This window comes from Sebastes umbrosus, chromosome 10 (assembly GCF_015220745.1).
Source record: "Sebastes umbrosus isolate fSebUmb1 chromosome 10, fSebUmb1.pri, whole genome shotgun sequence".
In the NCBI taxonomy this organism is placed as follows: Eukaryota; Metazoa; Chordata; class Actinopteri; order Perciformes; family Sebastidae; genus Sebastes; species Sebastes umbrosus.
The window spans coordinates 9448557-9472476 of NC_051278.1; the positions used below are offsets into that span (position 1 = coordinate 9448557).

Genomic DNA, 23920 nt, shown 5'->3' on the forward strand with positions numbered 1-23920 from the left:
TAAAAATACTGAAAACTGCCACAAAACACCAGCTATCAACAGCTTCCGAACAAAAATATTTGTATTGACTTTCAAAAGCCAATATCGTTCAAACTCCGGGGAGCACTGCATCACCGACTACCGCTGCACAAATGATGAAACCTGGAACCAACAAAAAACACACACGTATACGAAAACACACCTGCAGCCCCTTACAGAGAGGCTGGCGACCCACTGAGACTGTACTCTGCCTCACAGAATCCCACTGTCCTCCTCCACACGTACCAGAGGCAGATGAAACAAACGTCTTATCCTCTGAGGAGGTGATGGAACAAACAAAGAGCAGAGAACACTAAAAGAGGGAGAGGAAAAACAAATAGAGTGGAAGGAGACGAGCGGGAGATGAGGGCTGCAAATTGGTTAGAGGCGAGAGCGAGAGTAGGAGTGAGGGAGGGATACAGAGGACAGGAAATAGAGGACGAATAGGAGAATGAGGAAGAATAAACATGAAGATGATTGAAGGAGACAGACAGCTGCAGACAGCGCAGCTAACAAGCAAGTCTGTAAAAGCAGTAAACATATAGCACTAAGAACAGAAGCTGCAGCAGAGCTACTGGCACCACTACAGCAGCAGTAAGACGTAAATCAGTCGGATTGGTATCAGTCAGATATTACACATCCGCAATAAATACATTTTCTATTCTGCGACTGTATTGCTAATGAATGCATTTTAATGCCAAGGCAATGTGTTGACAATGGCATTCACGGTTCACAGCTGACATTATCAGCGTTAAGGCCTTTACAAACTGGGGGCGTGATGAATAAACAACACGAAAATGAAAAATAATCCCCTGCAAAATATTATATGTCTATAGTGTGATGTGTGTTTAATGTGAAAGGTAAAAATGGAAGGAGTGGATCTGATCTGCGCTGATTTTGTCAAGGTTGAAAGGATTGTTGTTGTTTCATAAATATAGGCAAAACTCAACACTTTCCGCACAACGTGATTGTTTGATGCCTTTATTCGGGATGCGAAAGCTCCGAAAATCAACCTCATAGCAGAAAACAATTACATCGCTTTTTCGCCCCGTAATATTTGTGTTCCAAGTGAAAGTACTTGTGACAAACACAACAGTTGGAAAAAATATATTGACGTGCGAATTAATCACAAGAAAATGAAGAAAAAAAAGTAGAACAGGTCATAATAACCTCTCTATTATCTATTTTATTAACAACTGTATTTATTCAAGTGTCTCGCCAAAACCTACCGCCAACGATTACATTTGAACACATCATGTTAGCGTTTTGAAAGTTTGCCTTTGCCCAATACACATTTTTTACTGAATAGAGCTTGAACGCATCATAATGTAAATCAATGGCACCTCCTGTGTTGAAATCGACAGGACGAAAGCTAATCAACGTTAGCTGTTAGCAGCCGGTAAGCAGCAAAGTCCTGCAGCACGGAGCTAACAGCTAACGTAACAACTAACGTTAACTAGCTCTCGTCCTGCCAATTTCAACACAGATTTGCTGTTCTCAATGTAGCATTATCAGGGAATAAGTAGGGTGCGTCCCATGGAAGCGTCGATAGTGAGTTTAACGTATCCCAAACACATTTTCTATCGTCCCTGGGACGACGGGACGCTGTTGTCTCGAGCCCTGACCACCTGCAATACTGTGGAAAAATAAGTACCGTCAAGTTTTCCGAATTTTGGCATCGACTTGGTACCGAAGTATCTGTTCTCGTGACATCCCTACTTATATTGTTGTACTGATGGAATTAGTGCTGAAATGTACATTATTTGACTTTTATTTGACAGTTATAGGAAGGTGTGGTCGCTGCAGTGGTGACAGCAGTAGTAGAGTGTCTAGTAACTACAACAGCAGTAGCAGCAGTACTGTAGTACATCTAGTAGTTGTAGTAGCACTTCATGAAGAGGATTGTCTCCTTGTGGCTGACAGCTGCCTTATTAACACTATAAAAGAGAATAATAAAACTGCCACTGGCTGGATGAGCCAACGATGCCGAAGACAGACAGCCGCAGTGAAGGAAAGAGGAAGAGAGAGAGAAGAGGAGTTCACCGAGGAGGAAGAGGAGGATAAGGAGGTCAATCTGCGGGGACAGGGGAGGAAAAAAAGGAAAAGGCGTGAAGACAGAGGAGAGCAGGGGGCAATTAGGAGGAGAGAGGATGAGGAGTGAGGGAAGGTGGACGATGATGAGGAGGACAGGTAAGAAAAGATAAAGGACAGGAGGAGAGGAGAAAGACAGAAAGAAATGGACGCTGCATGGAGCGCAGAGTGTTGAAAATGCATTATCAATACAGATATCCACATCATATAGTCGGCACAGCAGCACCCCGGCTCTACCCGGAAACACACAACAAAGTCCCCCTGTGTGTGCGCGTGCGTGCGTGTGCGTGCGTGCGTGCGTGTGTGTGTGTGTGGCACCGCAGTAAGTCAGAGGCTGTTAAGTGTGCCGGGCTGCTGCAGTTCTGCACCATTCAACACAATCTGTCACTCAGCTGGTGGCACTGACACACAGACACACACACAGACACACAGACACACACACAGACACACACACAGACACACACACACACACACACACACAGACACACTCACACACGCACCTAAAAGGTTTTGTCACAGAGAGGAGATCTTAAGCTGCCACACGCGAGCATCTCTTCCACCCAGTTACATTCATCTGACAGTCAGTCTCACACACACACAGAAACATCAAGACATGAACACAAAGAGGTAAAAAAAATAAAAAAAAAACACATATATAAAAGCAACAACAAACACAAATTCAAGTAATGCATGCAAATGTGAACAAACACAAACTCTCAGGTACCAAAACACACACACACTCACACTCTACAAATATATGCATCCACAGACACTTGAGTGTTTGAGGAAGGTCACGGTGTGGTCTGATGGCTGATGCGTGACGGGGCTGTTCAGGGAAAGAATACCTAATCAAATCAAAAACACTGGCAACACACACACACACACACACACACACACACACACACACACCAATCTAAACAGGGTATTTTCAGGTGTTTTCAGAAGTGAATCTTATTTGTCACTAAACAGCAGAGCTTTCAGAGCATTGAGAATCTTGTTAGGCTGTGTTTTTGAGAAAGTGGCAGCCAGCGTCAGGTTGGAATTTGTTTGGTAGATTTAAGGAACACACACAGCTGCTTCGATTCAAGGAACACACACACACACACCCGATGCCCAACTTGTCTTGATGTAAACACAGAGGCATGGACTCTCACACACAGGGATTTAGAGAACACACACAGTTGGATTTGGGAAAGGCATGCGCAACAAACTGGATTAGCCTGCTGGTGCTATACCACGGAGCACTGGGTTAGCAATCTACTGGAGACACGGAGGATCTTCCTTCAGTTTTTGGTGTTTTTAACCTTTAGAAATCAAAAGGTGTGCGAGTGTTTATGTGTCCTGAAGCGGGATTGAACCTCTTGTGTTGCTGTGAAACCCGCCTCCACCACTTTGCATAAAGTAATTGGATTTATGGTGTTTATGGCGTGTTAGTTTTTGCACTTTGTACTAACAATCTGCGAATAAAAAAGAAAAATAATGGATGAAGTCGTGGAGACACTTTAAATGTGTCAACAAGTTGGTCCTCCATTTCTGAGCTCCATCTTACTGCTACTTTATGCTCTGCGTTTTGTATTAGCTCATGCATTAGCCGCGGCAACCTTGACGGCGGTTGTTGTCCTTCCGTCAGCTTGGTTCTCAATTGGGTATCGTTATTTCCCACGTGACTGCGTCATTGGCTGTCCTCGGGGTTCCCCACACACAACAGGATATCCAATAATACATATTGAAGATGTTTAATATTTATGATTTGAAATTGGTGCGTCCAGGATGGACTTCTGAGCTGATCGGCGGATGTAAAAAACACTCTTAACATACCTCACACTACAGGAATATCTGGAAAGATAATCTTTAGAACCATCAAAAAATCTGGGTTTAGCTGACGATCATCGGGAGATCGGGGAATCTGGCCCAAAATCTGCTTGATTCTCATGTAGTATGTGCCCGGCATTAAGCTTGGGACAAACCTGTAAACAAGTTGAACCCTACCTACCACCATCTTGCACATTTTCTTTTAGTCTTAGAAGCATAAACCTTACGCCTCAGTAAATCCACTACGTCAACACACTGATTGACTGGTTAGTAACCATATGGTGCTCCAACACATTCTCATCCCAACTCGTCACGTCCTGCCGCTTTGTCAGACCCCTTGGTGTCACGATGTCAACTTAGTTAGGTTTAGGGAAAAACGACATGGTTGGGCTTAAAACACGGGACACGAAAGAACAGCTCATGTTTAACCTTCATGAAAAACATTAAGTTACCTCCTCCGAGCTACCGTAGCTTCTGTGACGTTGATGTGATGGATACACAAGTCACTACTGGTTAATAAAAAACTGCTAACATGAACAGAAAATGAAGGACCATTCAGTCTGATTATCAGGCTACTAAAATATAAAATAACAATAATAATATTGACTGAAATAGCTGCATGAAGAACCGAGAATATAGAGCAGCACCTGCACTAATCACAGTCAAAATAAATAGGTTATGGACCGTCTCCCTCACACACACGTCAGCAGGGACTTGACACAAATCTACGACTGACAATAAATCTGTTGTATGATATATTTAACAAAGCCCTGAGCTGTGTGAATGCCAACCAGCTGAGCGGACATGGCTCACTCTGTTTGGAGAGGTAAGCTGGGATATAACTATCTCTGTGGCATTTAGGCTCTGCTGCATCACAGCGGGGGAGATGTGAATGTGTGATGGGGTGGGGGGGGGAGCATGTTGGTGTGTGTGTGTGCATTTACAGTGGGGGAGGTTGGATGTGTGCGGTTATGATTGTGTCTGTCTTGTGTGTGTGTTTTCTTGGGAAACAGGCTTAATTCTCCTCCTCCAGCAGCGCAAATCCACCTTATTGATTAGCCCCTATGTGGCTATGCTATCGATCTTTTGACTACCAGACCTCAGAGAGCACCGCTTTCTATGTGTGTGGTATGCGTGTGGTATGTGTGTGTGTGTGTGTGTGTGTGTGTGTGTGTGTGTGTGTCACGTTATTAGTCACAGAACGCTGCTCCTTTGGCTGCCCTTCACACCATCCGCTCAAACTAACTCCAATCGACCACAGATATGCTTTAGCTGCTGCTGCTGCTGAGTGTGTGTGTGTGTGTGTGTGTGTGTGTGTGTGTGTGTGTGTGTGTGTGTGTGTGTCACATCCAATCTCGGGAACCTCAGAGAGCCCGACTCAGTCCAGATGTGCAGAGCACCTAGCGATAACACACTCCCCAAATCCCTGCACTGAATGATACACACAAACACATCTAAACACACACACACACACATACACTCCTTCATTTCTGTCTCCAACAAAGGCAAGCGCCAGTGTTTTCCATGAAGGGAAGCAGCCTCTTGTTCTCTTTGATAATTTATTCATGGGCTGAAAGAAAAAGACAACATACGCCAGCAGTCCAACGGGACGACAGTGATTTAGTGTTTGTAGAGAGAGAGATAGACACACGGAGAGGGGGAGAGAGAGAGAGAGAGAGAGAGAGAGAGAGAGAGAGAGGCAGCGGTAGGGACAAATGAAGGAGAGATGGAGATGAATGGAGGTGAGGAGAGGGTGAAAACAACTAGAGAGATAATGGAGTCACTTCTTCTCTAGAAAGCACTGTGTGTTTTTGTAGTGTGAGCGTGGAGTACACGCTGTCCTTTCTCTCCACTTTCTGTTAAACACTTGTTCCGTCTCTTTCACACGGACATTCACGAGTGTGTATGTCATGAATAAATCTTTATTTACTCATCTTAAAAGGGAAAATTTGCCACCTTTTATGTGGACGTCCGATCAGTGTTGATGGTAAATGTAGTCGATCGAAGCAATAAATTCCTCAGTGTGTGTGCTACACTAAACTTCCTTGTTCTCTCTACGCTTCTATTGCAAACTAGCTACGTTTCCAACAGCGAAAACGGTATCCCAAAATGTGAGTGCAGAGGATGCTATGGACGAAGATAAGTATCATGACAACTACTGTATATCCACCGTCCTCGGTCTTCCAGTTTCCCTTTTTGAATGACGAATACAGACTACCGCTACCACCTAGAGTTATTTCATTTCACGCAAGCGCAGAAAGTACGTGGTAGTTGGCCGTCGGGTGTAGTCTCTGCGGTGTGTTCAAGTGCAACTTTTTGGCCGAAACACAGCAACAGTCCACCTTCTTCACCGCTAGTTCTTTGATGTCGGTTTGGTGTAAAAATGGAGCAATTTCAGAGGATTTCCTCAGCTGTCTATATGTGTGAGGACACAAGTACATAACACACACACACAGATGCCAGCTTCCAATCAGAGCTGTAGTCTAATTAGTGCCTACAGGCGCTGGGTAGGGAGTGTGGAGAAAGAGACAAAGTTGAGCTTTGACAACCCCAATCAAGCTGAATAAAAATGGTTCATTTGAATACAGAGAAAAAAGACAGACTACTTGATATTCTAATGTGTCTGTCAGGCTGAATGTCTGTGCACGACTCTGTACAGTACATTCATATCAACAACAGTTTTATCCATATTATCTATAAGTTTGCCTGCTCTCAAATCAGACGATCGCCTCTGATGCGGACATTTCTCTTTGACTGCAGCTGGCGAATATGTTATTACCGTTTCATTTAAGGTGGCTGAGCAGAATAGTCAATGTTGCTCGTTCATTTTTTTATTTAAATGGTCAACATATTCTAGATTTCCTCATGTCAATTAAAAGACACTTCAGCTTGCCTGCATTCAGCTGAAAACACAAAAAGAATTTATTTAGTCTGAGGTGAGAATTTGAGTGGATGTTGAAGGTCAAGATACTATCCAAGAGGTTTACCTGAAGAGTGAAAACAACAGGGCATGAAAAAATTAGCTTCGTATTTGCTCAAATATTATTAACCTACTGCAAAACCACAAGTGTGTCAGCCTTCAAAAAGCACCCTTACAATATATCACCAATGAACAGAACACTATTAAAGCACATTTAGAGGCCATATGCTCCGCTGGAACTCATTCAAACATCTTCTGCAATGCCAAAAATGCTGACGATATATCAGACATGCTTGAGGTTGTAATGTTCAGGTACGAGCTTGAGGTTGTAATGTTCAGGTACGAGCATGCATGCCATAGGATGTCAAATGTAAGGATAAGTACCTCAAGATCTGAAGACATAGATGAGCTACGAAGCAAAACTCCAAATTACCTTGTGATTGACAGGTCGCTACCACGGCGTTGGTCCGTGTTTTCGTCTTACAACCTTAACCCTTTCACAGGGTGTTTTACTTTCGGTTCGGTTGTACTTAGCTCCACCCTCTCGTGTCACTTCTGGTTGCAAAAAACCAAGATGACGACGGCCAAAATGGGCTTCAAAACGGCAGTCGACGGGTGATGTCACGGCGACTATGTCCACTTCTTATATACAGTCTATGTACTGAACGCTTGGACGTAGGATACTGGGTGCATAGCACAGGATCTATTTAATAAAGTTGAAAGTTTCCAGACAGTAGCAGCTTTCATAGCTTCTCTGATCTAAAGACACATCCACTACTTCTGATCGTTTCTATTCCCAAGAATAAAACACATGAATGTGACCTTCAGGAAGTATAGTCTCATATAAATATTTAAGGAATGCACTTCCCTATTTCTCACAGTCTACAATATTGATTCAGTCACATCTTACCTTTACGTCATGTGATCTGACGTGTCTCTATCTTAATTCTTTCTCACTGTTATGAGTAATGCCCAAGTCAAACTACTTGTTAGAGGACTGATATGCTGAAGGAAGGTTTCAATCACTATCACACTGGACCGACGTGCCGTGGAGGGACAACACTGTCTAACATCTGTCTGAACACCTGTATTAAGGTACACTAGGGAAAAATCTACACTTTAGTATGCTTGATTAAAGACATAAAGAAGACAGCGTCAATTATAAAATCAACCCCGTCTCCTACAAAATGACGTTCTCATACAACTAAACTGCATTCTGAGTTACGTTTTGAGGGAAACTTATTTTCAACCAGATTATTTTCGCAGTTTTAAACATGTGGTTAGGTTGTAAATTGAAAAAAAAACAATGTTGACATTGTATAACCATGTTATACCAGCTTGTCGTGAAGGAGGCTAAATAATGCTCCAAACTTCTGCAAAATTTTGCCGAGGAAAAACTGGCCTGGCCATTTTCAAAGGGGTCCCTTGACCTCTGACCTCAAGATATGTGAATGAAAATGGGTTCTATGGGTACCCACGAGTCTCCCCTTTACAGACATGCTGACTTTATGATAATCACATGCAGTTTTGGGGCAAGTCATAGTCAAGTCAGCACACTGACACACTGACAGCTGTTGTTGCCTGTTGGGCTGCAGTTTGCCATGTTATGATTTGAGCATATTCTTTATACTAAATGTAGTACCTGTGAGGGTTTATGGACAATATTTGTCATTGTTTTGTGTTGTTATTTCATTTACAATAGTAAATACACACAGACATTAGCATAAAGCAAGCATATTTGCCCTTTCGGCTGCACCTGAAGTCTCTAATTTTGCCTCCATCCGTTTTTTATCAGTACGAGTGACTGACATCATTATTCCAATCACAGACCGTCTGCTGTTTATTCCCTTTTCCTCAAATAAACAATACACATCCACAATTTACAACTCAATTATCCAAACACAAGTTGCTCCAAAACTAAATTGTAATCAAAACAGAAATGGATGGGCAATCAAAACCCAAATAACCCCCTAACAACTCTGCTGCAGAAACTGCAGGAGAATAATGAATGCTTCAATCATTTTCTGAATTAAAAGTCTTATGAGGGAGAGCCAACTGAGTCCTACAGCAGCAGGAGCAACACTATTTATTTTTAAATTGTTTGCATGTTATATTACTGCTATGAATAATAGCTCTGCATTTCCACATACTTCAAGGAGCTGCACATTAATTATAGATGCAATATAATAAATGAATCCTTTGTTATATCACATCTATACTTCATGAGGGAGAATACAAAGGAAAGGAGGAGCACGGAGGACAGTTCAAACCATCCCTCAGTTTGAAGGTCACCCCCCTCTTTGAGGTTTATTACGGTTAAGGTTATGTTTCAATGATCGTTTTTAGGTGCATCACTTGTGATTGGTCCGTTATTAATTGATCAGTTGTATTTCATATTGTTTTCTTTTTCCTTTAGTGGCTCCTGAGCATCACTGATGTCCTCTTGGAAGCAGTTTGTGTTAGTGTCAGTGCTGTAGTGGCGATACTGTCTGTCTTTCATATGTTTTCCTTCGTCAGTGTCTTTTGGGGTTTTAGTACATTTTGTTATTTGCCGCTGTTGTGGAAGATTTTTTTCCATTAATTAATTAATCATGTCTATAAAATCCAATAAAATTAACTTAGTAATTGTGCGACCAACCAAAACAAGCCATTTGAACACATTGGAGAAGCTTGGTCAAGTGAATTTTGGGGAATTTTTTGATGAAAAATAAATCCAATAACTAATTTAATGACTAATGGTTTCAGCTCTTAAAGTTATCTAATTCTATCTAATCTAAAAATAGTAAAGGGCAGGAGCAATACGATCTCATCCCAACTCGTCATATGCAGGCACTTTGTCAGATCCCTCAGCTTCACTTTTCGGTTGCAGTCAACACGTGCTTAATGTTGTGAATTAAACAAAAACAACTGCTTAGGTTTAGGCACCAAAACCACTATAGTTAGGTTTAGGAAAACACAACATGGTTGGGCTTAAAATGACTATGTTTTTACAGTAAAAATGTGACTTGATGTTGTGAAAACGGGACACGAACGAACAGCTGAATGTAACGTGAAAGTCAAATGTGACGCACGGGACACAAACAGCTGTCTCCTGGATGAAAGCCTTGTGTTTGTTGGACCCATCCACCTCCCCTCGCACCCACTCTGTGTGTGTCTTTTGCTATTTAAATTACGGCACCACAGCACTTTCCCTCAGGGTTTAATATCGACGTGGATTGATTTACACGGTAGTAAATGGCAAGCCCGGTGCATCTCCTACTGACACTAAAGGGTGCCTTGCGCGTCGGTATCACACGTCGTCGGCCGTGACAAGGCATTTTAATTTGACGCCCTGGGAATGAGAACATGGATCTGGAGGAGTTTTTTTTTTTCCTTTTCCGAGTCTTGATTTGAATCAAGGGTCTAAAGACTGAGGGTGTCGTAAGCTGTACAGATTGTAAAGCCCCTTGAGGCAAATTTGTGATAAAAATTGACTTGACTTATCAAGATAATACTGTAATGAAAATAAACGATGATGACATCAGTGTTTTCTCAGAGTGGATTTGAACAGAACAGAGCAGAAACGCCATGTTACAAACTGGGCGAGTGGAGTTTAAAAGACATGGGCAACAAGTCAACCAGGTGGGGAGGGTCTAACACGAGAAAAAGATGAATCTGGTTGCATTGATGCACAACTATACTGATGTGTAATCAATTAATCAATAGATTAGCTAGTTACTCTAACTGGACTTATCGATACTGCAAGGTCTGTGTGCAGGAATCCCTGAACTGATGACTAAACACATGCACTATGCATGTATCATCATCTTTAATCATCACAACCTCAGGGTCTCAATGCACTGATGTTAATACAAACATGTGAGAAACATTGAATTCATGTGATATTGTTTATCACAAGAAAATATCATATTTACAAACATGGAAGATCAGCACAAACTATCCTCTCTCTGCAGCTGCAAGCCAACTACATCAGAGTCAGCCTTTGAAAAGTCCGTATTGATCGTAGCCATCCTCAGACTGTAAAATTAGTTCAGTAGCTGGTGCATTCACCGTATTTTACACTTGTTTTATGTTTGGATTTTAATAAGAGCTGCTTGTGTAAACCTCTCAGAGGAAGAAAGGAAATGAAGTGATGTGAACGGAAATGAAATACTGCCGCTGATTAAAGCTCGGACTGCTCCATCCACTATCTCCTCCGCAGATATGTACAGCACATTATCTGCAGGCAAAGATGAAAGCGGTGCTAGGGTTATGTCATGATGCTACAGTATGTCTTTGTTTGAGAGAGAGAGATAGAGATAGAGAGAGAGAGAGAGAGAGAGAGAGAGAGAGAGAGGGCAGAGGGAAGGGTGAGAGCAGGAGGAGAGAGGGTGAGGCAAGAAGAGAGTAAGTGAGTTACAAAGAAGATAGAGAGAGGGGAGAGAGAAAGACAGAGAAACATGGCTGTCAGCATGTTTCCTGCTATGCTGGAGATTAAACAGCTTTCAGCACGTCAGCATACACTTAGACTAACACAACTACACACACACACACACGTACAAACACCAGAAATGTCCTCAAATATCTCCGTGACATCGGGGTTCATCGACAGCAGAAGCTCAGCTGATAAGGAGGAAGAGAAGGAGATGAATGCCATATATCTCTGCCAGCACATATATACACAAAGATATTAAGATATCTTGTATCATGTATCATAAACACACACACACACACACACATACATCATTGTGCAACATATCAGCAGGTCAACTGAGAGGCGGCAGAGTGTTTCTTCCTTTCTCCCTCTCTCTATTCACACACAGATATTGACGTGTTCACATTGTCATACAAGAGAGGTGGAGACAGAATCTCACTTCTTACTGCGCTGTGAGAAATATAAGGATGTGAGAGATGCTTTCTTTGAAAAAATAGATAACATATATTCTGAGTTCCCCGCTCCTCAGAAAATACCATACTTATGTGGGGAGAAAAATCAATGTGCAATATTAGCTGCAAATTATGGCCATAGAATAAGAGGGGCTACAAGCTCCGAACATGTTTCTGATGGACTTCATCTGTAAAAGAATGTATATTTAAAATGTATTTGGTATATTGTGATTGTGATTATTTTGTGATAATTTTTTCTGTGAAATGTAATTATTCATTAATATGTAATTTAGCTTTGGCAATAATGTAACCTGAACATTCATGCCAATAAAGCTTATTTGAATATTAGAATATTTGAATATTGACAGCAGCAGCCAAGTTAAACTCTATAGCGCCATCATCATCGGGTCAAACGTTCAATTGGTTCAATACTGTCCAATAAAGCCTCTGCAGTGTTTAGAGTTAATTAGCAAATGTTAGCATGCTAAACTAAGATGGTGATCATGGTAAACATCACTTGTTAAACAGCATGTTAACTAGGGCTGTGTGTTGGCAAGAATCTGTCGATACAATACGCATCATGATACAGAGGCAATATATTGCAATTTTTTTCTAATTTAATTTTAGGAAAGCTGTCACAGTATAAAGAACACACCACCATATGTATAAAATCTGAGTTTAAAAAAGCGCCACTATGTGAAATGGATACTATAGAGACCATAGGGATCATCACACAGGAAAACAATTGGGCTCTTTGGATCCACAAGAGTCTCAGCTTTACAGTGATACCCAATTTATGTAATTCAAGACTGTTTATGGACGCCAGTATGCAGAAATATTCAAATAAACCATTTTAAAATAGGCGGAAATAACACATTTATACTGCATGCAAAAAACTGCATGTTTTGATTATCATAAGGGGGCATGTCTGTAAAGGGGAGACTCGTGGGTACCCATAGAACCCATTTTCAGTCACATACAGTATCTTGAGGTCAGATGTCAAGGGACCCCTTTGAAAATGGCCATGACAGTTTTTCTTCGCCAAAATTTAGCGTAACTTTGGAGCGCTATTTAGCATCCTTCTCGACAAGTTAGCATGACATGGTCGGTACCAATGGGTTCCTTAGGTTTTTCTAATTTCATATGATACCAGTATCTTCACTATAGCTTTAAACCTGGCTACAACCTCCGAAAGACAGAATAGCGATTTTTAAGAGGTTAATTCAAAATCGATACAGTAACGCAAAACATAATACGGCGATACTAATGTGAATCAATATTTTCTTACACCCCTAATGTCAGACTCTAAGGAACCAGCAACCACTGATTCATAGCCGTGATCCTCCTCCTTTCAACCCAACATGTTTTAGGGGAGGCTTTGTTTTGCTGCAGCGCCTCACATTTGTCCATTTAATCAGTATTATTCAACCTCTCTTGGTGGGTTTTTCCATTTATTTAGCTGATCTGTCTGTGTGAGTCTGTGACTGCTGCTGCACTCTTCTTGCTGACAGGTGGCACAGACTGAAGCGAAACGGCAGCTTCAAATTAATTTTCTTCTCACGCAGCCTCCAGTTTGCATTTAAGACTACATATGGCAAATGTAAGTAGAAGATTAGGCAGCACCTCATTTGTTTAAATTATACTTTTTTTTTAATTAATAGCATTTTAAGGTAGGTAAACTTTAAGGTATTTTGGATACACTAAAATTTAATTTGGCATTTACATAATTTCAGTATGGCAAATTATTGTTTTTTATATTTTAAGTTTTGAAAAGACTTTAAAATCAATGGTATTACTTCTGTAAATAGCATTCCTGTGTGAGAAAAGAACTTATTTTCATTGATTGAGGTGACTGTCATCGCCAGACGAAATAAAAAAATTCAGTTAATCAAACATCTGTTATATGGATGCATCCCACTTTGATTGATTTTGTATGATGCCAATGAAGGCTAAGGCTGAATCAGTCGATCTTAACCGCTTTAAGTGCAGCAACACACAACCAGCCCTGATAGTGGGTTCATACGGGAAGACGGTGTAACAGTACTGTACTGTATACAAAGACTCTGGAGGCAAACACATTTTCATTGACTGGAAATAATCATATGCTGATTGCTTTTGATGCCATTAAAATAAAATGCAATATTTCTTTTTCAGCATTGATTTTCTTCTGACACTGGAGCAAATCTATTGCAGCACAACAGTGTTCTTCACACCAGCTTTAGATACATTTACACAGCAGTAACTGGAGACAATTGACTTTAAAGCTCCACTAAAAACAAGACTGAGATTAACAACAGGCACACACACATGTTGGCAGACGGTGTACAAAGACAATATGATGATTTACGATTGTTGTTCCTTGACACCGTAGACATGAAGGCAAAGGCAAACACAGACATGAGAGACTTGGGACTTGATGCCAGGTGCTTTATTGTGAGTTTTGAGACTGCGGGGGACAATGTATGTATCTCATTGGTGGAAAAAGCTCATCAGAAAGCTCCTCATTACTCACAAACTCTGAAAAAAAGGGAGAATCTTAATCTCCACTAGTCTGGCAGCTGTCACCTCACAGCAGAGGTTTTGGACTGTCGGGAAAACAAGCAATTTGATGACATTGCTGTCAGAAATCAGAAAGACTAATCAATAATAAGGCTGTAATGGTTTGTGTATTCATGCAGTCGCGGTGCAGCTGCGTGCACAACATCCTGATTGGCGTGAGAGTCAGTCACACTAAGGCTACGTTCACATTACAGGGCTTAATGATCAATTCCAACTTTTGCCAAGATCTGAACTTTCTGCCTAGACTGTTCACATTCATGTTTGAAGTGACCCATATCTGACATCAGTGTGAACGGATCTCTGCCCTAAAACACACACTTACATGCAATCAATAACGTCACACACATTGCCAGTGATCGGATATACACACCATAACACATCACACAGTCATAACATTTGGACAGCATGGCCACCCTGACCGGTCTGCGGCTACGCAGCCCCATACGCAGCAAACTGCGATGCACTGTGTGTTCTGACACCTTTCTATCGGAACCAGCATTAACTTTTTCATCAGTTTGAGCTCCAGTAGCTCTTCTATTGGATCGGAAAACATGGGTCAGCCTTCGCTCCCCACGTGCATCAATGAGCCTCGGGTCTGACCCTGTCGCCGGTTCACCGGTTTTCCTTCCTTGGACCACTTTTGGTAGGTCATGACCACTGCAGACCGGGAACATCCCACAAGAGCTGCAGTCTTGGAGATGCTCTGACCCGGTCGTCTAGCCATCACAATTTGGCCCTTGTCAGAGTCGCTCACATCCTGACGCTTGCCAATTTTTTCTGCTTCCAACACAAAGTTCAAAATGTTCACTTGCTGCCTAATATATCCCACCCACTGCCAGGTGCCATTGTAATAAGATAATCAATGTTATTCACTTCACCTCTCAGTGGTCTTAATGTACTGTAATGGCTGATCGTTGTATATTGGATTTAAGACCACATAGAGTATGAAAGTGGTCCAGATCTGACTGAAAAAAAAATGTGTTGTATTGTTTTGTCTACCCATGCTCACACCAAGAGAAATTCCAATCGATGTTTCATTGACATGGTAATAAATTATTGAATCTTGAATTGAAACGTATCGTCATCTTTAAGATACGCCTACATTTTGAAATTCTTAACTGATAAAAAACATTTGCACTTAAAAATTAGAAATGTGGCACTTTATAGTGAACAACTGGAGGTCTATTTTTTTTTTATTTATTAAAAAAAAATCATTTAAATTTTAAATTAAATTGTCAACTAATAATTTAGTTTTTTTTTTTTAAAGATAATCTTTTGGGGCTTTGATTCCTTTATTGACAGATACAGAGATCGTTTTTGAAAGGGGGGAGAGAGAGGGGATGACACACAGCAAAAGGCCACAGGTCTGATTCGAACCCCGAGCCGCTGCGTTAAGGACTTAGCCACGGTACATGGTGCACCAGCTCTACCAGGTGTTCTACCAAGGCGCCCAAATTTAGTTTATTTTTTATGAGTTGATATGAAAGTAACTGATTGTGTTAAATATATATGAAATACGATAGACGTTGTGACATCGGCAACTATTGTATCGTTGTCCAAAGAATTGATATAATATCGTATCGTGATTAAACTTGTGATTTACACCCCTAATGATCATATCCTTGTTATTTGTGCAATCCTCCTTTAAATGCATAATATAGTATATAAAGAAGAGAGGTGTCGGGACAGAAATATTTGCAATAGAAAAGAAATGTGATCATATATTTTAACCGGTAATAAAAGGCTAAAGAGTCCAGTTCATGAGCAGATGGAGGTAGAGTAAGAAGTGAATGCTACAGAGAACCGACCACTGTGTTACATTTCACTCTCAGTGGGTAGAGTTGCCCATAGCCTTCATTCCCATTCCCTGTAGAGTATCTGAACACACACACACACACTCACACACTGCTGAGAGCTACATTATTCCCTCACCGCTTCGTAAGGCCATGGAAATATTCTGAATTTACTAACCATGACCCAGAAACACACACATTCACTCCTTCAGTCCTGCACCCTTTTCTCCTTCACACACACACACACACACACACACCGTATAGATATGCATGAACACATACCACATCCCTGGCATGCATGCACATACACTCAGTTAAAAGCAACTCCACACATATTCTCTTCTTGTACAGGAACTGCATTCACATCCCACATCCCCCACACACACACACACATCCAGTGACCTCTGTTCCAGACGTCAGTAATTGCAGCTCGTTCTGTTCAGACTGAGCTGGATTTACAATCTGGTCAAACCCGCATTAGTCATTTATTTCAAAAACACTTATCTTGGCACATCGCTGTAGTTTTTATCTTTCATTTATCTTTCCATCAATTCCCAGATTTGAATCACAATGTTATGCAAGTTGCCTTTCATGATGTCAGGGCATCGCTCTCTGGTGCAGTGAGCGTTAACAGACGATCTACTTTTTAAAAAAAAAAGCTAAATTTAGCTAAATCTGCCAGCAGCAAGGGCTTCACTTATTACACTGAGTGACATAACACTTCTTTTTTTTTTTTTTTAAAGACAAGAAGAAGAAGAAGTGTTCAGAAAGTAACAATGATTACAGATATGTTGGCTGACTTTGCTGAGGTTCAACTTACCCTATCCAACACACACTTTCACTTTCACGGATGATATCATAGTTTTTTTAAATATAGTTCACGTGTTTCCGCCCCTGTGCATGAATGAGAAACGATCCATACCGATGCACGGAGCACAACTAAAGCATCTGTGAACAACATGAATGTTTATGAGGAGTTTCCCTTGAGCATTCAGCTCCTGCATCGCAAGAGGTGGAGCGACTGCACACACAGGCTCTCTGTTGTCACACATCACGCATTCATAACGGCACACCGACAACACGCAGAGAAAGCTCTTCGTCCTCATTCTGGCCTTCGCAATGCTTAAACGGCAACGTACATAAAGCATGATCAATGTCCGAGGGCTGCGTTCTCATTTTTACTTCTCTTCGTGTTATTGCAAGGGTAGTTTTCATCTTCATTCTAAAACTGAATTCGAGGTCCTCAGCCACTACGAGAGCCGAGAACCTTCATAAACCCGACTGAATAGTGATGTAAACTTCAGATTGTGATCCGTGACCCCTTTACTGACCCGTTTTGTTAAATCATTACAAGGACGCATCTTCATTCTAGATTCTAGACTATAGAGGCAGCTGTGGTTCAAGAGGTAAAGTGGGTCGCCCACTAATCACAGGGTTGGCAGTTTGAGTGTTGAAGTGTCCTTGGGCAAGACTGAAGATGAATGAGAAGCAAATTGTAAAGCGCTATTAGGGATGCACTGATCCCGATACTGGATCGGACATCGGGCCGATACTGATTCATTCAGCTGAATCGGGTATTGGCGTCAATGGAGCCGATCTATTCAATTCAATTCTATGTTTATAGACTATATACATTTTATATTTTTTTATATTGTATTGACCCGTTTTTGTTGCTGCATTAAAAGCAAGATTGAAGATTTTTTACCAAGTTGCTGGTGTAGGATTTATTATTTTAATATTAAAGAGCAATTAAATAAATTTATTACACCGCTGTGTTGAATACTCGATTCTGATTGGTCAATCACGGCGTTCTGCGGTCTGTAATTTCTGTATAACAGACCGTTGCTATGATTAAGCAGACCGTTGCTATGGGCGCAGCTCTGATGTCCGACTGAAGGCGGACCGTTTTTGTGTCAAAATATTGATTTCTTCTGTAAGTAGCCATGTAATAAAGCGGGATAATGTACAGCTAGTGTGACATTGTTGTGAAAGAATCCCTTTCAAGGCGATGAGAGACCAATCCGCTTCACGTCGCCCTGTCGGGGATTCTTTCACAACAATGACTGGCTCGCTGTACATTATCCCTTACTTATATCTATGTATTTATTTGTTGCATTTTGTTAGTTAGGAAAGCAATGTTTACGTCAAGCTTGATGTTGCCTAAAAGAATGATCCCAGTCACTTCCACACAGCGTATTAATTAAACACTGGTATCAGATCGGCCACAGTGAGAACTACAGATGAGAGGCTCCTCCTCAGCAAGGTAACCAACTTCACTCTGCCCGGCTGTTGTGTGGGAAACTACTCACACCGTGTGCAGCATGAAGACAGATTGTAGCTACAATTAATATTGACCGCCTTCTTTATTATTAAAACAAAATTAGTTTGTTTGGCTGAAGTGTAAACAGACACACCAGTTGCTTTTCTGTTGGATTTCTGCCTCCAGTATTCTGGGACCTGTTGTATTAAACCACACTTGCTGATACTACTGTAACCACGGTAACCACGGGCGACGCCAAATCAAGATTATAACTTTGACCTACGACAAACGACTGTTTTCCAGGTTATCTATTAATTGTACCTTTGTGTTGTTGTGTCTCTCCACTTTATCAACATCCTTCTCTTTCTTCTTCTCCTCTTTTTTCTTTTCACGCTCCTTCTGTGAAGAAAAAAGGAAAGATGGTGTAAGACAGTGGCCTATTTGCAACAGCAAATACAGCTTACACTATGTGTGTCATAGCATCTACTAAAACTAGGCAAATATGGCTTATATGGATATCAATAATAATGCATATTCAGATCCACTTAGTCTGACTGAATCTCAGTGTAATTAAGGGGAGACACTGGTCGATTTTGAGATTGTGGGCTATTTTGATTCCATAACATGTCTTCTTTCAGATTCATAGAAAGAAAACATCCATAATACACATATAGGTGTTTATTTTACAACTTTGTCTGTTTGCGTCTGTAGATTTCTCCTAAATTCACCAAAAGTTAGCATTAGATTATGCCTCAATTGCATATCTAAACATAACATTTCAGAAAACAAATGAACTGGGGAAGTTTCATGGTGATATCTATTAGTTATTTTTATTCCCTATTCACCTGTAGTGTCTTGCAAAATGCAGTGGATTTTACAATACATATCTTTAAAGGCTGTTTCCTAAAAAAAGTTTTTTCTCATAATCTGATCCAGAAATCTCCTCTTCAGTAACATACACCAAACTTTCTAATTTCATTCCTATCTATATTCTGAAGGTTTTTACAGAGGGGTTTGTTCATATATCATTCATAGCCTGATTTATACAACATTTTATTCATAAAAACATGGTGAAAATTGATTTTTTTATGGTTGTTGACAGTATTTTCTGATTTATGGAGTGATGAAAAGAGATATCCAAATCTCCCTCTGTAAAAGCTTTTGACTCTAATATGTCAACAAAATGAAACAAGTATTTTGAACCGCCAATGTTCAGATTTCTGTTCTGGAAATGTATGCAAATTAGCACATATTCAACAAGATAATTCCTCATTTGTATATCCAAACATGACATTTCAGAAAATTTATAATTGAAAAACATATTGTCTTAATGTAAGTGATCAACTGGGGAAGTTTCATGGTGATATCTATTAACATTTTTTACCCTTATCACCTGTAGTGTCTCCCCTTAATATTATTTAATGATGTATTGATGTACTCAATAGTATAGATGCAGTCAATTCTGCAACATATATCACAGTGATAACTCTGTGTCTCTGTCCTGCAGAACCATAATTAGCATATAATACTGCTTACACATGCAGAAAGAAGGCACTTTTCTTCATTAAATCACCATTCGACAGCCATTAGAATATTCTGCAGGAGGAAACATGAGGCCTAATGGTAATGATTTGGTGTACCTAATAGCAGGTTGAAAACAATTAGATCTCACTCTCTAATGTGATTTTAATGCACTCACAATGCAGATGTAATGCGCCGACATTATTAGCGTACGGAGAGTTGATGTAGTGTTTTCAGGTTAATGGTTCTGTCTTGCTTTGTTATATGTAAATGAGCCGGTGCTGATGCCAGCCACCAACAGGCTTTAGCTAATGACTGTCAGGATGCCAAAGAGAAGAGCTTTAGCTTAGCGGGTGAAGCCTACAATCTAGCCATTATAGTAACAATAACAGTCTGTTCCTCTCTGCGTCTCCACTCGCAATGCAATTCATTTACTGGCCGTTTATGTGCATAAGTATTTATGATGATGGTTATTTGTCTTGAGAATATAATAAACAATATTACATAATCATCAATATTTACAATTATGCAAATCAGCATGAACGTTGAGAGCATTTATTATTATTCTACAGTCACTAGTTTTCTGTGAAGATGCATTAGGTCGGTGTTTTGTTTTTTTTACTGCAGACTAATGGACTGAAATATTAAAAAACCAAACACAGCACAGTATAAAAACAGAAAGCCTGGGTCAAATGTCAAGGCTTGCCACAAGGGATTTTTCTTTGCTTGAATTTGTATTTCTGAAGATTTTTCTACAGACTTCATGGCACTGGAAAAGGTGCAACAATGGCTGCTGTTCACACATCAATGCTGGTAATGCTTTTAACAACACAAATTTTTGATTGCATTAACACAACAAACAAAACTGATTTTTAATTAACCTCTTAAAAATCCGACGGGCTGCTGTCAAGCTTTTGGTTGTTGTAGCAGGCTCAGTTTTAAAGCGAGAGTGAAGATCCCGGCATCATATGAAATAAATAAACCTGGGGAATCCACTGGTACCAACCATGTCATACTAGCTTGTCGCGAGGGAGGTTAAATAACGCTCCAAAGTTATGCTCAATTTTGGCAAAGAAAAACTGTCATGGCCATTTTCAAAGGTTTCCCTTGACCTCTGACCTCTAAATATGTGGATGAAAATGGGTTCTATGGGTACCCACGAGTCTCCCATTTACAGATATGCCCACTTTATGATAATCACATGCAGTTTGGGGCAATTTATAGTCAAGTCAGCACACTGACACACTGACATCTGTTGTTGCCTGTTGGGCTTGAGTTTGCCATGTTATGATTTGAGCATATTTTCTATGCTAAATGCAGCACCTGTGAGGGTTTCTGGACAATATTTGTCATCGTTTTGTGTTGTTGATTGATTTGTAATAAATATATACATACATTTGGGTAAAGCAAGCATATTTCTCCACTCCCATGCTGATAAGAGTATTAAATACTTAACAAATCTCCCTTTAAAGTACATTTTGAACAGATAAAAAATGTGCAATTCATTCACGATTAATCGCGATAAAATATTTTAATCAATTGACAGCCATATAAATGAGAAAATATGAAAATCTACAAGTCTAGTCAAACACTCTGCCGTTGACAGACTAGTAGACTGTTCTGACCTTTCACAACCAAACAGTGACAAAGCACATGATGATGACACCACAATCAGGGTTTGTGATTAACACCAGCCACCAGCCAAATGCTGGTAAAATATGCAAGTGGCTGCTAGATTTGCTTCACTCACCAGCCAACAAAACAATGGTAATCTATTGATTGGCTGGTAGATTTTAGAATCCACAAGCCACAGATGGCAGGTGGACAAAAAAAATAATTTCCAACACCGACCACAACACATCCACAAGACAACAATCAGAACACCACCGCAACAAAACCACAGAACACAGGAAAGCCGTGCACCTCCTGTCTGCTCCCGTCAGCCTGGGAGGACGGCGAGGTGGAGGGAGGAGCAGCTTCAGAGGACTTCGGCTGGAAGACGGAGATATTCAGACGGAGGGTTAGACAGAGACAAGAGAGGAAGAGGAGAAGAGAAAATGAAGACAGACAGAACAAGGAGAACAGAGTGAGAAGAGGAGCACAGCAGAGTTAATTAGAGGGAATGGAGGAGGATTTTCTCCTCTATACAGCAGAGCACTCTGCGCTTCACTAGATGCTGCTGGTCAAGGTTACATTCAGCCTCACAGCCGCTCAGAAAGAACGGTGTCAAAAGAGCGTCTCACACACACACACACACACACAGTTATAGAGTGTAGGGACGACCTCCATTAACCTGCCATTGACCTGTGAGACAGACTGAGAGCACGCTTGAATTGAACTCTGCAGTCTACCAACAGCAGCTGGTTGTTTTCACAAACCATGTTTTATTTCTCTGCTCGTCACAGTGTATTGAAGAGTAGGAAACGGTGATCAAAAAACCAGGGCGCTGTCAAATCTGATCAAACCTGTCGCACACAGCACTGATGAAGCAGATTAGTGTTTAACTCATAAAGAATATCTAAAGCTGTTTTTTTTTTTTCAAGCTTTGACTTTGATTGTTGCTTATTTAGTCATTAATATTTAATGTTATAGAGAAACACTTAAACCTGAGGGCAGCAAAAACAAGTTGTGAACACAAGACTAGCATATCAGCGTATCCTTGTACCATAGAATCGAATTCCGGACTCGCTTGCTGCCTTTGCTGCTCAGGGCATTTAAAAGTATATCTGCCTACAGGTGCGTTAAAGTGCACAGATGTGTTGGATGTAAGACAGCCGAGCTCAATATGCATTTCTCCACTGACGGAGATTATCAAGGTACCAGATGGCCTGAGAAACAAAGAGATGAGGAATGGATGAAGACAGAAGGGAGATACAGACAGGAGAAAGTTAAGAAATCATTTGCATGCATACTAGTATATTACTTCTTTCATGTTCAGCAAACTCAAGAGAATACAAACCATGTATTGTTTGATGGTGAAAAGCCTGCATGGCTTATGCCTCCTACAGCTTGATGTACACAAAAGCTATCATGAAAGCTGGCCATCATCATAAAATGAGCACACACTTTGTACGATAATAATTACCGCCGTTTTCAATCTGTCTTTAAAATTCATACCAATCCAATCTGACAAAAATCCCATCAGCTGCTTGAATCTTTCCCGCCCGTAACGAGACATGTCAGTTAGCAGATTGAACTAAACAGTTCTGATGCTACGACGGCCTCGTCTCTATCACTTCCTTGTTTATTCTTTGCCATCTGGCTGCTCGCTGCCTGTCTACATGCAACACAGCTTCAGCTACCTCCCTCAAGATTTGTGTCTCGTCTCCACTTACTGCCTCTCCACACAACAGCTGAACAGATTGATTATTCCCAAAAACTATGAAAGTAATCAGGTCATAAAAAAGTCACCAAAAAAAAAATGTTTTTTACAGAAAACTCCAGTTGTATGCTCTTCTTCAGGGATGTCTTAAGAAGCCACAGTATTTTACTAACCAAGTAGTGTACATCAGTAGAGAACATAATTATCTGACAAGACAGGCCAGATCAGGATATTTCTTACCACCTAGACCAAGAACAAATCTACTGTAATTTACAGAGCTATTACAGGATGGATCTCTTTACCAAATCAAGTTACTCAAACAAATACTAGAGCCGCCTTCAAGAAAGCATTTTAAGCGTATTATTTAAAGCAATTAACTGCATGAATGGACAGTAAATGGTTCTTCTGGCGTGCTGATGTTTTTTGTTTGTGGTGTCTAAAGGTTTGAAATATGTATATCTCACTGCATGGAATTTGCTGGCATCATTTTTATGTAAGGTAATGTGAGGACAGGGATTTTGGTGTGTAATGTGATGTGCTTGAATGTATATAATTGTTTGTGATTTCTGTGTCGGACACCAGGAAGACTAGCTGACGTCATGGCATCAGCTAATCGGGGTCCAAGAAAACTGTTTCCGTTGCGTTGCGTTGTGTTGTACTTACAGAATACTTGCTTGTATTTTCTCTATTTGGAGCGTTTTTTCGAAATGCTGCACGTGTTGTTAAATTCGTGAAAAACTTTTCTTAATTTACTTGCG

The 23920-nt window shown here is 40.6% G+C and overlaps 1 protein-coding gene across 5 annotated transcripts in view; it reads right to left on the bottom strand.

Moving 5' to 3' along the window:
• The window catches only part of smap1 (small ArfGAP 1), a 91781-nt gene that overhangs the window by 37102 nt on the left and 30759 nt on the right, over positions 1 to 23920 (bottom strand). For 3 of the 5 annotated variants that reach the window (XM_037781919.1, XM_037781920.1, XM_037781922.1), the window contains exons 5-6: positions 21764 to 21832; positions 18641 to 18718 (exon numbers count right to left, since the gene is read on the bottom strand). The exons of 1 other annotated variant lie outside the window; for it this stretch is intronic. In XM_037781919.1, coding sequence (XP_037637847.1) covers positions 18641 to 18718; positions 21764 to 21832 — 147 coding nt within the window. The remainder of the gene's footprint in view (positions 1 to 18640; positions 18719 to 21763; positions 21833 to 23920) is intronic. One more of the 5 variants, XM_037781921.1, reaches the window with a different exon arrangement.